The sequence below is a fragment of the Pediculus humanus genome, genomic scaffold (genome assembly GCF_000006295.1).
Source record: "Pediculus humanus corporis 1103172107477 genomic scaffold, whole genome shotgun sequence".
Classification (NCBI taxonomy): Eukaryota; Metazoa; Arthropoda; class Insecta; order Psocodea; family Pediculidae; genus Pediculus; species Pediculus humanus.
In genome coordinates, this window is record NW_002987095.1 from 409619 (window position 1) to 426991 (window position 17373).

The window sequence follows — 17373 nt, forward strand, 5'->3', positions numbered from 1 at the left end:
AGATCGATTAAATCGATTGATTGATTGTTATTATTATTATTATTATTTTATTCGCGGCTTTCCGTGATTTTTCTTTTTTGTGTTTTTCGTGAAAATAAAAAAATAAAAAAATTGTTGTTAATAAATAAAAAAAAAAATATTTAAATTAAAATTATTATTATTATTTTGTTTTTTTTTTTTTTTTTTTTTGTTTTTCGTTTGTTTGTTTGTTTGTTTGTTTTTTCCCCCCCCCCCCCCCCCTTTCGATGAGTGAGAAATAATAAAGAATAATCCCGATGCGGTTATCTTTATTTAGTTTTTAATAATTTGAGAGAGAAAAAAAAATAATAATAATATTAATATTAGGTGTTTGGATGTTAATTCATTATTATTATTATTATTAATTATTTCAATTTAAAGTTGAAATAAAATTTAAAAAAAAATTTTTCGATGGAAATTGATTAATTCTAACATAATGTTTACTTTGATCAGTGGAAAGCGATCCCTCACGTTACTACTACATGGAAAATCAACATGGCCTTCCTCAACTTGTCTACAACGGCTACGTTTTCCGAAGGGATAGAGAACGTGCTAGATTTTCAATGAACCGATTGGGAGAAAGCGTGACAAGAGTGAGAAGTTATTGGAGATGCGTTTTAAGATCATGCAAAGCACGTGGAAACGTGGATCCCCACGGAATCCTTAGGTTAACAAACGAACACGATCATCCGCCCAACGAAGAAAAAGTCAAATATAGGAACCTTCGGGCCGAGGTACGTCTCTCATCCTTCAATGATTCCCGTTAAATAAATAAAAAAAAAAAAAAATTTAATTTTTACGTTACGCGTTGTACCTTTGTTTTCCACCCTCATTTCCCACTTTTTTTGTTTCCCCCCCCCCCCCATTCTCTCCCTCGTTTGATAAAAGTTTAGAAAAACAAAAACAAAAAAAAAATTTTTTTTTTTTTCTTCGAAATGAATCAGATCAAAAAAAGAGCACTGGAGTACAATCATCCGCCTAAAACGATACTCGAACATTTCAACATAAAAGACGAATCACTGGAAAAAACGATAGCCAATTGGAGATATAGATTCGGGAGCAAAGAGGGTAAACAATCGACGTCGTCGAGTCCAAGCGAATATTATTACACGACGGGAAGTAAAATAAAACTACCCCTAACGAAAATCGAAGTCGACGGTAAAGATTCGGATTGGAAAATATACATGGAGAAAAATGGAGGAGAAGAACACCACGTGTACGCGACAACGAGAGATGAAACGAACGTGCCGAAAGAGGAAAGCATCGTTTTAGAAGAGAGTCAAGGTGTTATTTTCGAAGAGGAGGGAATCATCGTGAACGATGATGAACTTTACGAAATCGAAGATGGCTCACAAGAACATTTTGAAAAAATATATTATATAATAAATAAAAATTAAATAAATAAAAAAAAATAAAAAAAAGTCATTGTTATTGTTATTATTATTATTATGATTAAGACAACAACAACAACAACAACTACAAACACTTACTACTACTACTATTGCAAAAAAACAATTTGCTGCTGAGATTTATCATTTTTTGTATTTTTATTTTTTATTTTTTGTTTTTTTTTTTTTTTTTTTTTTTTTTACAAAATACAGTAAGAGAGAGCGAGATAGAGAGAAAGAAAGAGAGAGAGAGAGAGAGAAAGAAAATAATTTTTAAAGTGTGAATTTTTTCTTTTTTTTTTTTTTTTATATATTTAATTAACTGCAAAGAAAAAAAACACGTGCGGTTTATTATTATTATTATTATTATTGTTATTGTTATTATTATTATTACAATTCTCGCGATTTTCAATGATGATGATAATAATAATAATAATACACGTTTAAATAAACAATTTATTTATACTCTGATTTTATTGTGATTTTTTTCATTTAAATCTTGTTAATATTATTATTATTTTTTTTTTTTTTTTAAGTGCACAAAAAAAAGTACATAAATATTTGTAAATTATGCATATGTACATATGTATGTATGTATGCATAAAACTATGTACATATATAAATATGTGGAGAGAAAAAAAAAAAAAAATAAATTTTTAAGGGTTAATTTAATGTGTTTTCATTTTTAATTAATTTTTTTTTTAAGCTTTTCTATCGAGTTTGTTCGGTGATCGATGACGTAAATAAATAAATAAATATTTATTTTATAAGATAATGATTATTATTTTATATAAAATAAATAATAATAAATATTTATTTAAGAAGGAAGAAGGGAGGGAAGAAGAAGAATCAATAATTTTTTTTTTGTCAAAACTTAATTTTCCGAAAGTAGCAACTGGAGCGACGGGGGGCGGGAATGGGTGTGGAGAGGGAGGGAATTTTATGGGATTTTTTTTGTTTTGTTTTTTTTTGATACAGTGTTAAAATTTGGTGGTCATATTGTGATTATTATTATTATTATTATTAAGTTTTTTAGTGTTTTATTTTTATTTCTTCCCCCCGCCTCCCCCCTTTTGAATAATTTCAAAATTGTTTTTTTTTTTTTTTTTTTTGTTATTATTAAATATAAAAATTGATCTCTAAAAAAAATTTTTTTTTTAACTTTATAATAATAATAATAATGATAATAATACATTGGTAATTTTTTTTTTTTATATTTTTAATCTTTGATATTAATTATTATTTTTTTTAACACAATCGTCGTCCCTAATTAATTTAATACAATAATAATAATAATAATAATTAATTTTATAATAAATTTATTTAAAAAAAAAAAAAAATTTAATTATTATTTGACTAGGGGGTATATTCGTTATGTATTTTTCTATTATTATTATAATTATTATTATTATTATTAATACGATTGATTGATTACTTATTAAAGAATGAATAGTTATTAACTATTTATTAAAAAAAAAAAACAATATTTATGTTACGCTAACTAATTGAATAAATAAATTAATAATAATAATAATAATAATAATAATTTTTTTGCCACTTTAAAAAAAATTATTATCATCATTTTCGCGTAGACATCATTCACAAATATTGTTTTTTTTTTTTTTTTGTTTGTTTGTATACAATTTTTACTAATAATAATGATAATAATAATAATAGTAATGTTTGTTCGATATAATTTGTGGCAAAAAAAATTTTAAAAAATTAAAAAAGTTCATAAGCGTTAAAGAAAATTTTCAACACGTTAAATTTTTATTAATTAATTAATGAAATTCGATTTATTATTATTATTATTATTATTATTATTATTATTATTATTATTATTATTATTATTATCATTTTTTTTATTTAAACCCATTTCCCGTTTTTTTTTGAAGCAAGACAAGTAATTAAAACGATAACGATAAAATTAAAATTGTTTTTTTTTTTTTCGGTTTGTTTTTGTTTTCGTTTTGTTTGTTTGTTTGTTTGTTTGTTTTCACTGAATAAAATGTAATAAAAAGAAAATTTATATTTTTCAGGGAATAAATGGCAAGATTACAAATATATACAAAGCAAAAATGGTAAATATTTGCTTTTGTACGAAGGATTTTCTTACAGAAAATACATGACGTCAAAATCGATGCAATCGTATTGGACGTGCACGTTGAGAGGGTGCAAAGCCAAAGCAACAATGAAACCTGATGGATGGTTTAGCCTGACAAAATATACTCACAATCACGAACCGAATTACGAGGAAATGGAAAGGAAAGCAATCATATCAGAGGTAGGTGGTGGTGGTGGTGGTGATGAGAAGAAAGAAGAGAAAGAAAATTTTTCGAATATGGGAAAATTATAAATAAATAATAATATTTTACAGTTGAGAAAATTAACGTTAGAGACTGAACTATCACCTTCCGAACTGTTAAGACAAGTTGGTGTCGTAGATGATCCGGATAAGAAATATCGGGATACGATAAATTTTTGGAGATGGAGAGCAAAAAGAAAAATCGAAGCCGAATCCGCGGGTTATTACGAAGATTCTAAAAATTTACAATTCGGTATAAAATTTTTTTTGCCCCCCCCCCCCCTTCCCCCTTTCGTGTTGTTTGCAAAAATTATTATCATCATCATCATTCTTTATTTTTTTTTACAGATGGAAATTATAAATTTGTCAAAACTCATCATTCGCATTTTTTACAATACAAAAATTATTTATATAGAAAATACATGTCTTCGAAAGTGGATTCGGGTAGTTATTGGAGATGTAGGAGGGATGATTGTCCGGCAAGGGCAAAACTCGATTCGTCCGCATTGTTAACGTGTACGAATTTCAATCATAATCATCCGGAAGAAGAATTCGAGGGAGAAGACATGGAACAAGATATAAAACAATTGGTGAGGAATCAAAACGTTATCGCGAACATTGGCATAATAACGTCATCGCGAGAGATTAATTTTTTTTGGGGATTTTCTATTTCAGGTACGGGATATGGCTTTGAACACAGACATGCCGATCGGTGAAATACTTAAAATGTATCATTCGGAAGAAGATGTAGAATTGAAAAAATACATAAAAAATATAAGGTGTAGAAAGGAGAGGAATTTGAGGGAGAAAAAGCGTAAAGTCGAAGAAGCCGTCATTAATCAAATAGAAATGTTGGAAAATGTTCCGCCAGGTACGAGTGAAATTTTCCTATTTTTTTTTTTTTGAAAAGGTTTCGTCGCGTACCAACTTTTGAATTCGAATTTTAATTTTCAGGCGTGTTTGTTAAAATACCGAAAGATCTCCTATGCGAAATATCAGAATTGACGGTCAATCAAGAGGGTGAAACGGAATATCCCGAAGGAACGATATTCAAAGTCGACGACAAGGCATTGGTACAGGTTGTCAATTTCGATCCGGATGGTGATTCGTTCGACGGTGAATTGTTTTTCAGAAACGAAACGGAAGACGAGTCGGAACAAGTCGAAGGAGATCAAGAAATACAATACGAAGCCGTCAACGTTTCGGATTACACGACGTACGTCATAGCATCGGATAGAGACGAGGAAGAAGAGGAAGAAGGTGGAGGAGTAGGAGGAGGAGACACGAATATAAAAATGACGGAAGAAAATTTAGACGAGGAATTAAATCGTGAAAATTTAACGACGATAGAAACGAGCGTCGGGAGAGTAGAAAAATAAAAAAACCTTTTTGTATAAATAATTTTTTGTGAAGGTATTAGAGAAAAACAAAAGAAAAACATTCCTCGTACGCGGTAAACCTGAAAAGGAAGAGGAAAAAGAAAAAAAACAAAATGGCGTCGTACCACAATAACAATTTTCATTTGGTTTTGAGTTTGATTTTTTTTTTTTTAATAATTTTTTTAACGTAAGGAAAGGACGAACGAAATATTGTAAATATTGTATATACGTTGTCAGATTATGTGTGTGCGTGTGCGTGCGTGCGTGCGTGCGTGCGTGTGTAAAGAAAAAAAAAAAAGTTTCAGGTTTTGTTGTTGTTGTTGTTGTTGTTATTATTACTACTACGACTACTTCATTCGAAAACAGTAAGGTGTTAATGCGACTTATCATTATCATTATTTTCAAAACAACAAATCGAAAATGATAATGACGTAATAAAAAAAATGATAATAATAATGATAGATTTCGATATGGAAGTTTGCGTAGAAGAAAAAGGAAAAAGAAAGAAAAGTCACTTAATTTTTTTTTACTTTTTTTTTCAATTTCATAAGTTTATGACGTGTCAGTCACGTGATCGGTCTCCTAATGAAAAAATGATGTATATTAAATATATATATGTAGTCGTTAAGTTATATTTTTTTGCTCAAGTTGATTAACAATAATTTTTTTTTTTTATTGTTTACTTTTAATTAATTAATTGAACGAATGCAAGGCAAAACAAACAAACAAAACAAGACAAACAAAAAACAGTATTTTGTTGGAAAATTTATTTTTTAAAGAAAATTATTATTATCTATGATGGTGTGTACATAAAAAATAATAATAATAATAATTTAAATTCGTTTGAAAAAAAAAAAAAAATTTTTTTAATTAAAACATTAATTTATATATGAATAAATATATATTGATTGATTGATTATTTAGTTATTAAAAAATAAAATAATTTGTATTTTGAATGCATTATTATTATTATTATTATTATTATTATTATTATTATTATTATTATTATTATCGATATCGATTTGACCGATTAGTTTGTGTGTGAATTTAATTTTTTTTTTTTTTTTCCGGTAAGAAATTTAAGGTATTGTCAGGAAAGTCAGGTACAAACGGAACCCATTCGATTCGAGTTTTTAACCCCGAAAGAATTTTTTCTTTCCCCTCTACTCCCCTTCTCCCCTCCACTTTTTTTTTTTTGTTTTTGATTTGAAAACAAAAACAAATTTTGAACTCGGATTTTAACCGACGGTACCCATAACTACTATTATACAACTAATAATAATAATAATAATAATAATGATGATGATGATGATGATGATGATGATGATGATGTGGAATAATGTTTAACAAAAAAAAAAAAAATTGTAAAACAAAATAAAAAATAAAAATAAAAATAAATTTTTACGAAATTAATTTTTTTTTTTTTTTTTTTTGTATTTTGTATTTTATTTTCTAAAAAGCATTTATATTGTTATTATTATTATTATTATTATTAATTTAAACGAATGCGTTTTTTTTAAAATTGTATTTGTATCATTATTATTATTTTTTTTTTTTTTTAGCCGTGACAATAAAAAAAGAAAAGGAAGAGGAAGAAGAAGAATGTTCGGAGGGGAATTACGATGAAATATTCGATAAAATCGAAATAAAAGAAGAAAAATTCGATTACGATCAAAGTGGGAAAAATAATGATCCGATCGCGGTGCCACCCTCGAATCCAACTTTACAACCCTCCGTATTACAATACGTACCAATGTCGCAATATAGTTTTTACATAAATCCATCGTCATCGAACATAGTCACGGAAGATCAGACAAGAGTCACGTTTCATCCCGTACCCGGATTTAGCGGATTAAACATAGTCACGAACACGCCTACACGACCGCAATTTAATCCTCCTCCTCCTCCACCGCCGGCGGAAAAACTATACAGGAAGTTATTGCCCAAACCCAACACGGATAATAAGACCAGAGGAAAATTAACGACGGGAAAAAGGAAAAAAAATTAATTAATCAATCAATCAAAAAAAAAAGAAAACTAAAATAACGGAAAAAAAATGACGTTTTAGTGATGATAATGATAATAATAACGACGGTTATAGTGGCCTACCACGCCGAGTTTTAAAACAAAGTGTAATTATTATTATTTATTTATTTATTAAATTATAATTAAAATGTATATATATATATAATATGTGCACGTGTGTTGTGGGAGTTAGAGTTGAGAAGCGAAAAAGGAAAAAGAAAAAAATACCCAGTTTTTTACTATTATTTAAAATGTAATCGTATTGCGAATGTAAAACTTATTTATTAACGTAAAGTGACGTCACGAAAATTTTATTTCCGGTTTTTATTTTTTTATTGTTTAAATTGGGAAATTCGAACGAATCGAATGCGGGAAAAAAAAATAAGGAAAATTTTTACACAATCGATAAAATTTTGTTTTTTTTTTTCTATGTAAAATTAAAAATTATTAAATTATTGTAAAAAAAAATTTAATTTCCGTTAAAACGGACATTTTTTTTTTTGTAATGATGATGATGATGGTGGTGAAAATTTTTGAAGAGAGAGAGAGAGAGAGAAAAATAATTTTTTTTTTCTAAAAAAAATTTTGTATACCTTTTTCTCTCTCTCTCTTTCATTTTTGTTTAACGTTATTTTTTTGTTTTTCCCTTTTCCACCATCGCCATCTTTGTTTTAATACAAATCTCATTTTTTGTTTTTGTTTTTTTTTTTTTTTTTTAATTATAGATTTTTTACAAAAATATTCAATCGACGAATACGTTTTTCGAAAATCTAAAAGAGGAAATCTCATTCTTCAGCACAACGGATACGATTATAGGTTCGGAGGTTTCAATTCGTCGTCACTGCGATGGAGGTGTTGCGATGAAAAAAAATACAAATGCACAGGAAGAGCCCTGTTGGGAAGCGATACGGGAGAAATAAAAATAAGGAATCACAATCATCCCCCGGGATTCGAAGATAATAAAATAATCAATTTCGAGGATTTGTTCATTAAGAAAAAATAATGAACCGACCGCGCACACACGCACACACAACAGCACACACACAAACTTCGTAAAAAAAATTATTTCTGTTTGTCAAAATTTTAAAATCGTTGTTTGTCCGTTCGTTTGTTCGTTTGTTTGTTTGTTTCGAATTGTTTTGTTAATCAACTTCCTCATTTTTTTCTTCTAAGTTTTGTGTTTTTCTAGTGCAAAACGCGTATTTCGTTCTTTTTCTTTAAAATTTCAAATTTTTTAAATATTTTCTCGTTACTAAATAAAAATTTATTTATTTATTTATTAAACTTATGTAAATGAATTTTTTTAATAATATGTACATAAACATAAAAATTTATTTATGTAAGAAACTAATTATTAGCGTAAAAGTATTTTTTTTTGGAAAGTAAAGTGTTGTAAATATTATTAATATAAACGTGAATATAAATTCGTGAGAAAATTATTATTATTATTATTATTATTATTATTATTGTATTTATTGCTGGAATTGTGATTTACCTGGATAATGAATTAATTTTCGGAATGATTTTTAAAGTTTTTCTTTGTTATTTATTAGATGAAAAATTGCAAAAACGCGTGGGTTAAGATGAAAAAAAAAAGGAAAATTTTTTCCAGGAGTTTATATATTTGGAAATGATGGAGAACCATAAGTGACTCCAGAAGATTAAGTATTAAAAATATCATGGAGAGGAATACCGCGAAATTAATTTACGACGGATTCAAAAAAATATAAAAAAGAAATAAAAACTTTACGGGATCAAGAAAAACACTGGAGGTGTTCTCATCACTGGAAAATGGTGGTAATAACAGGTAAGGATACCTGTATTGTTTTATCATTATTATTATTATTATTTATTAATAATTATTTTTTATTTTCAGGTATTGATTTAATAAAGTAAAAAAAAAAAAAAAAAAAAAAAAAGGAAAAATTAGTTTTGTGCGACGAAAAAACATAAAATTTTGATTGTTTTTTTTTGTGCAAAGGAAATACTATTCGAATGTTTATTTCCGGTTCGAAACCGGAAGTAAAAAAAAAAAAATTTCCGGCATGTTTGTTATGTAACGCGTTAAGATTTAAATTGGTCCTCTTATCAGGTTGTTTGATGTCTTATCAATTACCCACTAAAATGTAGTACCTGTTGTGTAAGGTATTTTTATAAATTTGTAAATTTAAAATATTTTTTTTTGGACAATAAATTAATATTATACACGTTATTTAAAATTCCGAAATTATTCATAATTAATTAATTAAAAAATCCTATCCAATCGTTTAACTTCCGGTTTGCTTGCGTGCGTGTGCGTGTATGTAATGTATTTGTTTTTGTTTTGTTTTTTTTTCTTTTTTTTTCTAGATTGTTTTCAAGATTATCAAGTTAGCGCGACGCAAAGGGGAAGACCAAAATTGGTACACAAAGGTTTCAGTTACACGGCACACATAATATACAAAGATGATCCTTATAAATATTGGCATTGCGATCAAAGGTGGAGAGGTTGTAAGGTTCGAGGAGTATTAACATCGGATGGAATGTTATCGTTAAGAGGAAAACACAATCATTCACCTAAAAATTCATCCGTCGTTATGGTTTTCCACGCGGATTCAACGAACAAAGAAAAACAATCCGAACTTATTTTCGATTATTTCAAAATGGACGACGAATGAATTAATTAAATGGGGGGGAACCTGAAATATTTTTTGTATCTGTCGTCTGTCGTGTCAACACGTCGTGACGTCACAAATTAAAAAATGTTTTTATTATTATTATTATTATTATTAATCGTATACTTAATGATTTTTCACACACAAAAAAATTTTTTAATTATCAACGAACAAAAATTGTTATAATCAGTATTAAAATTGTTGTAATGTTTTTTTTGTTTGTTTTTGTTTTGTTTGTTTTGAGTTAAAAATAAAAAAAAAAAAAATTTTTTTTTTAACTTGAACAAATAAATTTATTTTTTATATATTTAAGAAAAAAAACTGTTTTTTTTTTTAAATAAACAGATGAGTATTATGAAAATATTTAAAATAGTAGTAGTAGTAGTAGTAGTAGTTGTAGTAGGAAAACTATGATTAATTTTTTTTGTTTGTAATTTTTTGATGACGTTTTGTGATATTTTATTTTATTTTATTTTTTTTTTTTACAGGTCCCACAATACCATCGATTATATTTAAAACGGGTAATAATAACAAAACGACAAACAACGTTAAGGGCCCTTATTACGATTTTAAACTTTCCGTTTCGTGTCAGGGTAAACCTAAAATAATATTTGACGGATTTGGATTTAACCAAAGGAAAAGATTAACCGGATATAAATATTGGATTTGCGACCAAAGAAGACAAATAAATTGTTTATGTAGTGCAACATTAGATTTAAATACAAATGCTCTCATGTTAAAAGGAGAACACAATCATAAAAGAAGTTCAAAATATTTCAATTCAACAATGACACTTTATAAATCATAATATTTAAATTTAAAAAAATGTCTTGTTTTTTTATAAATTTTACTATTATTTTTTTATTATTATTTTGTAAAATGTTGTTCGAAAAATAATATTTAAAAGCAAAAAAAAAAAACAAATTTTTTTTCTATTTATTATTGATTAATTTAAATAAATGATAATTATTTTGCTTGTTGATAATATTATGTAAAAATTAATTACGTACCTTTCTATTTATTTATTTATTTATTTTAAATCCTTTTCATTTTGTGTGGTCACAACAACAATAAATCAAATTCACTAACGATTTTTAATAAAACAAATGAAACTCGATAATGGCGGATTTTAATTTATTTAAATTAAACGATAAAAATAACTTTTTCGTTTGTTTTTTTTTTCCACTTTAAAATATACATTTTTACACTTTTTGTGAAATTATTTCACCCGCAAAAAAAAACTATCGCGTTATAATAAAAAATTTACAATGTTTCACCGTGCACTAAAACGACCGCCAACGGGGTTTTTGCCTTCGAGTTTGTTTACTCGTTCGAAAACCGTTAAATTTAAAATTTAGTATGAAAAAAAAACGCCGCAATGCGACAAATCTATCACGCCATTGGTCGAAATTTTTCCGCCATTTCTCTTCTCGGTTTTTCTCGCAGTTTCTCACATTCGCATTCATTTCGTTTCAGTTATATTCAGAAAAATGGTGGTAATGTTTCATTTTTATTATTCATAGTAGTTTTAACGGATTTTAATTTTATTTAGTAGTTTTTTTTGTAGTTATGAGTAAAATTTCTTTGTAAATTTATTTATTTATTTTTATTTGATTGTGATTTATTATTATTTTAATAGTAAAATGTAAAGTAATAGACATTTGAGTAGTTTAATTAGTGTAATGACATTTTATTTGAATAAATTTATTAATTTTTTTTTTGTTTTATTTATTAATTCGTAGTTATTTAAAATAATTTATTTTATTTGAAATTCTTTTTTTTTTTTGAACTGTCCTTAACGAATTAAAATGAATAACGATGAGATTTAGATTTAGAAAAAAAAAAAAAATTTTTTTTTTTTTATTTCATTTCAGGAAGTGTTAATTACACCGTGTCGACAACGGCTCGTGGTAAACCGTGCATACTCATGGACGGATACAAATACCTTTGTCACATATTAAATAAAAAACAACCCAACAAATATTGGCAATGCGATAGATATTTGGGTAAGCAACCTGCTTGCAAGGTTCGTGCCTTATTAAAAGAAGATGGTAGATTTTGTTTAAACGGTCCCCACAATCATCCCCCGAATCCGAGTTTGATTCACACACACGCGGAAATACCATTTTTTATGAATTCAGCATTTTCAACTAAAATTTTTTCATCCTCACTATCGTCCATATGAAAACTATAATAATTTTTTATTATTATTATTATAATAATGATGATGATGATATTAATAATATCGATTATCATATCATCATTCATAAAAAAAAAAATTTAATGTAAATTATTATTATTATTATTATTATCGTAAATTTGCAATATGTATTTAAATTTATATATGTAAAAGAATTTCTCCAGTGCCTAATTATAATAATAATAATAATAATTCGTGTCAGTGTCTTGATATAGTAATATTTTAAAGACTTGTTGATCGACCATGTTTCTTTTTATTATTATTATTATTATTATCATTCCATTTTTCTTTATTAATTTTATTTTATGAAAATATTTATTTATTATTTTTTTTTTTCATTTGATTTATTATTATTATTATTATTTGTATAGTTTATATGGTTTACACAAAGTATAAAATTTTCTTAGGGGGGTTGGTTTTTCTTTGGGAGGGGGGTTCAGGTTTAATTTTCAAATCGTTTTCATCATCGGGGTCTTGTATTTTATAGTACTATATTTTGTTGTTTATCTATAGACTGACTATTTTATAGTCGGAAGGTTTTTTATTTATAGTTTTTATCAAGTTGTTCCTCATTTTTCTTCTTCCATTTTTTTTTTTTTTTTTGTAAAAATTCATCATTCCATTTCATTCTTCTTCATTCCTATTAAAACTTTCATTTTTTTTGGGGGGGGGGTTTTGTGCTGTGGTTTTCTATTTCATTCTTTTATTTCATGCCGTACCTGAACTATCTCATCGTACAATTATTCCCATTTTTTAGTTGTTTTCTCATCGCAGGCACAAAACCTTAAAATTTAACCTTAAATAATGTAACACTTAAGAGTCTGATAATTTTCCAAAGCAAAACAATTATTAAAGTCCAAATAGAAAAAAAAAAAAAAATTTATATATTTATGTATCGTTTTTTATTGATATGTAACCGTTATAATATTTATTATTATGATAACAATAACATATTAAGTACTAGTAATAATAATAATAATGATAATGAAACTATTACTTTAATAATTTCAAATGTATAAGTGGGTAGTTATAAATTAATATTATTATTGTTATTTAAAACGTAATAATAACTAACTACCTTGTTACCTTTTTTTTATTTATGTGTATACATTATATACACTCGTTGTAGAGTTTATATTAATAATAATAATAATAATAATTTTTTGTTTACTCGGTAGTTAAACATAAGTTATCCCGCCAATTTTATGACGTCAGTCGAGCGAAAGACAATAATAAAAATTAATCGTTTGTTGATTAATAAGTTAAACAACCGTTGAGAATAATAATTCGATTGTTATGTAATTATTTATTTATGTATATGTATTTTGAAAAGTTTGTTTATGTGGCAAAAAAAAAAACAAAAAGGTTTCGCGTTTTTATCCCTAAATTTTTTTTTCTGTCGGATTTTTTGTTTTTTGCCCTTCGTTTCAGTGGGAACGACAGGAATTATGTCGATCGAGCCACATATTTAATTTTAGACTTATAAACGTTTAAAAAATGGAGGGAAGGGAGGGGAGTAAAATTATAAAAAAAAAAATTAAATTAATAATAATAATCAACAACAACAACATCATCACTATTTTCTTTACCGTTATTTTTGTCACCCAATTATTATTATTATTATTATTGTTGTTATTGTTACTGTTTTTTTTTTTAAACTTTGCTTTCCGACAGGTACCAAAAAGAAAAATAATAATCGTTAATTATTATTATTATTATTAATATTAAACAATAACAAAAGCTTTATTTATTATTATTATTATTATTTGTTTTTTTTTCTTTTTTTTTTTCGTTATTGTTGTTTTTGTTGTTATTGTTAAAATAATATTTAAACAAAATAATTAAACAAACAATGTACTGATGATAATAATAACATTATCATTATTATTATCATTGTTATTTAAAGTAACCGATACCAAAACATAAGTTCAAAATGTATTTTAATTAGAATGAAAAAAAAAAAAAAAAATTTTATATTAAAGAATAAGTAAAATAAATTTTACAATTCAACCGGAAACAGGTACGCGAATAAGGTAAATTTTTTTTTTTTTTTTTTTTAATAAATTATTATTATTATTATAATTATAATATTTATTAATATTATTATTACTATTACTACTGTCACTACTTTTATTACCAAATTATTTATTTATTAGATTGTATGAAAAAAAAATAATAGTAATAATAATACAAATTGATTACGGGCTGATAATAATAATAATAGTAACTATAAAAATTATTATTATTATTATTATTATTATCGTAATTAACTAGTGCCTGAAATTTATAATAAATTTAATTAAAAAAAAAAAATAATAATAATAATGCTGGGTAAATGAAACCGTTTTTTTTTTTTTTTTTTTATAATTGCCATTATTATTATTATTATTATTATTACCTTTGTAATGAGTACAGGTATTTCCCGCCTTTTATTATTATCATTATTATCAATATTATTGATAATTAATATTTTGTACTGAAAATTTTTATTAACAAAAAAAAAAAGTAAAAAAAAATTATTTATATTCGTTATTCATTTATTGTAATCATTAATTATTATTATTATTATTATTATTATTATTATTATTATTATTATTATTATTATTATTATTATTATTATTATTATTATTATTATTATTATTATTATTATTATTATTTACAAACTATATATGCAATATTATTATTATTATTATTATAAAACGTGTTATTTTATTGGTTATTAAAATATTTATTTAAAAAAAAAATAATAATAATAAATTAATAAATTTTAGTTTATGAACGATTATATATATATATATTTATATTTATGTTATATTATATTATTATCATTATTATTATATAATAGTTGGTAGCTTTTGTCATTCATTATATATTTTTTGTAATTAAAATTATTTGTTAATTATTAATTAATTAATTAATTTTTTTGTATTTCTGGAACTGCGATGGGAAAACGTGAAGAGGAAACGGAAAAAGAAGAGGAGGAAGAAAAAGCAGAAGACTTTTTACGCGAGAGAGAAAATAATTTTATTTATTTATTTTTATTTTTTATTTTTTTTTTTAGAGATTTAAATAAGAGTGAAGAAGGCGATGGTTGCGTTTGAAACATAGCAAATCGATAATCGAATCGTTCGATTATCGTTCGAGCGATCGATTCGAATGAAATTTTTTCTTCGTTTTTCCTAAAAGCGAACGAATTGATTTTGGGGGAAAAATTTTTAAGGTAAAAATTCCCTAATACCTTTTTTGGGAAATTTTTTATTAATTTAAAAAAAAATTACATTAATAATTCATTTTATTTATTTATTTATTTATTTATTTTTACAGTTTTGGAATAAACAAAATAATTAATGGAATCATTAATAACGGCCGAAAAAAATTAAATTTTTACAAAATTTTGTATTTTTTTGTTCATACTCGAGTTTGTTATCGGCAGGAGAAGAGTTTAATGAAACGAAAAAAGTTTTCGGGAAACTCCCAAAAAAAAAAAAAAAAATTCAGGTATGTTCAAATTTATTGTTTTAAAAAATTTCTTTCGTTTTATTTTGTTTTCTTCTTGCCGGTAACGCGCTCGTGAAAAATTTTTTTTTTTTTTTTTTAGTACTTTAAAACTTGGCGTAAAATTAAAAAAAAAATTTCTTTTTTTGGTCTTTGTTAAAATCATAAGAAATATGTGAGCAGAAAGATGGTCTTGAATACTTGAGCAGTGACGTCGTTTTCGTTCTGGGTTCCTCAGGGATTTGGGGAGGAGGTGGCTTGTAGGGCCGAGTACAGCTCGGGTAGAGCCTGAGGTCGATAAATGCTTGATGCAGACATTAAACAACGGCTGCTTCGCGATTTAAGATGACTTTCGGATCATACAGTTCGCGATAAGATGGCGGGTGTCACGTTCAGATTAACCCTAATCATTGCAGAGGGGCGCAAGATCTCCTCTTGCAAATGATGGAGGACGAAGGAGGCTTTGAAATTGCCATGATTTCGAAGTCTTACAGAATTCTCAGGTGAAGGTTTAAGCCCTGACGGACTTAGGTATACGTCCGAGGACGTCTCCAGGTCTAGTCGGATACATTCTCTCTCTTGCGTGTGTTCAAGCGACAAGTGCTCAGTAATTAGTGCTCGTTAGTGCATTAGTAATTGTGCAGGCATTTTCATAACAGCGAATCCCCTCTGGTGCAAGGTAGGAAATATCATTGATTTTATTTGGTGTTTTTCAGTGTTGTGATTATCCCAATTCAAATCCGATTAATACCTAATTAATTACCTCAAAATCTCAATATTTCATTAACTTCCGCAAAATTTCAAGTTCGATTAATCAATTAATTTCCAAATTCAAACCCAATCTTAACTGAAATGCGTTCTCGTCTTCGAGGCGACGGCGGAATGAAGACTAGGGCGAATCTCCCCATCTTTATAATCGTGTGGAACGGTAACGTTCTGGCTTCCCGGAGAGGGGACTGACTGAAATGTAGGTTTTACTCCCACGAACGTCCCCCCCCTCTTCACATAAGCCACGCTATTGCGACATGCTCAGGAGTTTTAGTGGGTATGGTTCCCGGTTAGGCCTTCTTCTTTTGAATCCCATACCGAGCCCCACACTCCCTCTTCGGAGGAGTTGTGCGTAACTTGCATTTCTCCTGAGTTAACAAAAAAAAAAAAAAGGTCTAGTCGGATCCCGAAAACTCGTCGTGTTCTGTCCAAAGGTGAGGGTTTTGTTTTCGTAGGGAACGCGTTGCTAATCTCGGTGTGCGCGACACCCATCCAGCCTGTTGCGAGCCACGTGAAATCGATTTGTTCAGAAAGGAAGATCGATCCGTTCTTATCCGTGGCGATTTCAATGCTAAGCACGCCTCGTTGTCGGGTCGCGTGGCCAACCCACGTGGGCGGTTGCTTCGCGTCTGGGTAAATTTGCATCACATCGCGATTCACAACGAAAGAGGTACTTAAACCTGCCTACGGTTATTTACACGCACTTTAAACTCGTGCCTCTGAAATTCACGAAAACTTTAATTAAAAGAGCGAAAGTTGATGCCACTGGCTCCAACCGTACTGACTGTCCCAAACGTTCTGTGATGGACCAACTAGAATAGTGTTGTGATCCCAACGAAATCTGACCTTCAACAAGGGCATCTGTTTAAAATTTATATTATTTATTTATTATGGATACTTATTATTAGCTTGAGGAATTTTTATGAGAGTATTTGTTTGTTGTCTATGAACGTGACATAATAAAAAACGCGGACCTTTGGAACACTTTCTCTTCATTAATTCAGAAGAGCGTACAAAGACCGTAATCATCCCTTATGAAAGGAGATGATAGATTTATTGGGGCAATTCAAGGGTTACAGACGCATCGATTGTTTTGGTCATCATATAAATAGTGGGCCTCAACGCCACAGGACTCACTAGA

The 17373-nt window shown here is 27.1% G+C and overlaps 2 protein-coding genes across 2 annotated transcripts; both read left to right on the plus strand.

Annotated features, from left to right (window-relative positions):
• Positions 1-500: 500 nt before the first annotated feature.
• On the plus strand, positions 501-7098 carry Phum_PHUM132250 (uncharacterized protein; the record flags this gene model as incomplete). The annotated part of the gene is made up of 8 exons (XM_002424466.1): positions 501-752; positions 963-1302; positions 3446-3690; positions 3784-3964; positions 4060-4301; positions 4387-4582; positions 4666-5078; positions 6703-7098. 8 exons carry the CDS (start codon positions 501-503, stop codon positions 7096-7098), a joined length of 2265 nt encoding a protein of 754 aa, XP_002424511.1.
• A 1808-nt stretch (positions 7099-8906) lies between these two features.
• Phum_PHUM132260 (uncharacterized protein) lies at positions 8907-11954 on the plus strand (the record flags this gene model as incomplete). Its single annotated transcript, XM_002424467.1, has 4 exons — positions 8907-8922; positions 9465-9694; positions 10323-10533; positions 11644-11954. 4 exons carry the CDS (start codon positions 8907-8909, stop codon positions 11952-11954), a joined length of 768 nt encoding a protein of 255 aa, XP_002424512.1.
• Positions 11955-17373: the final 5419 nt, after the last annotated feature.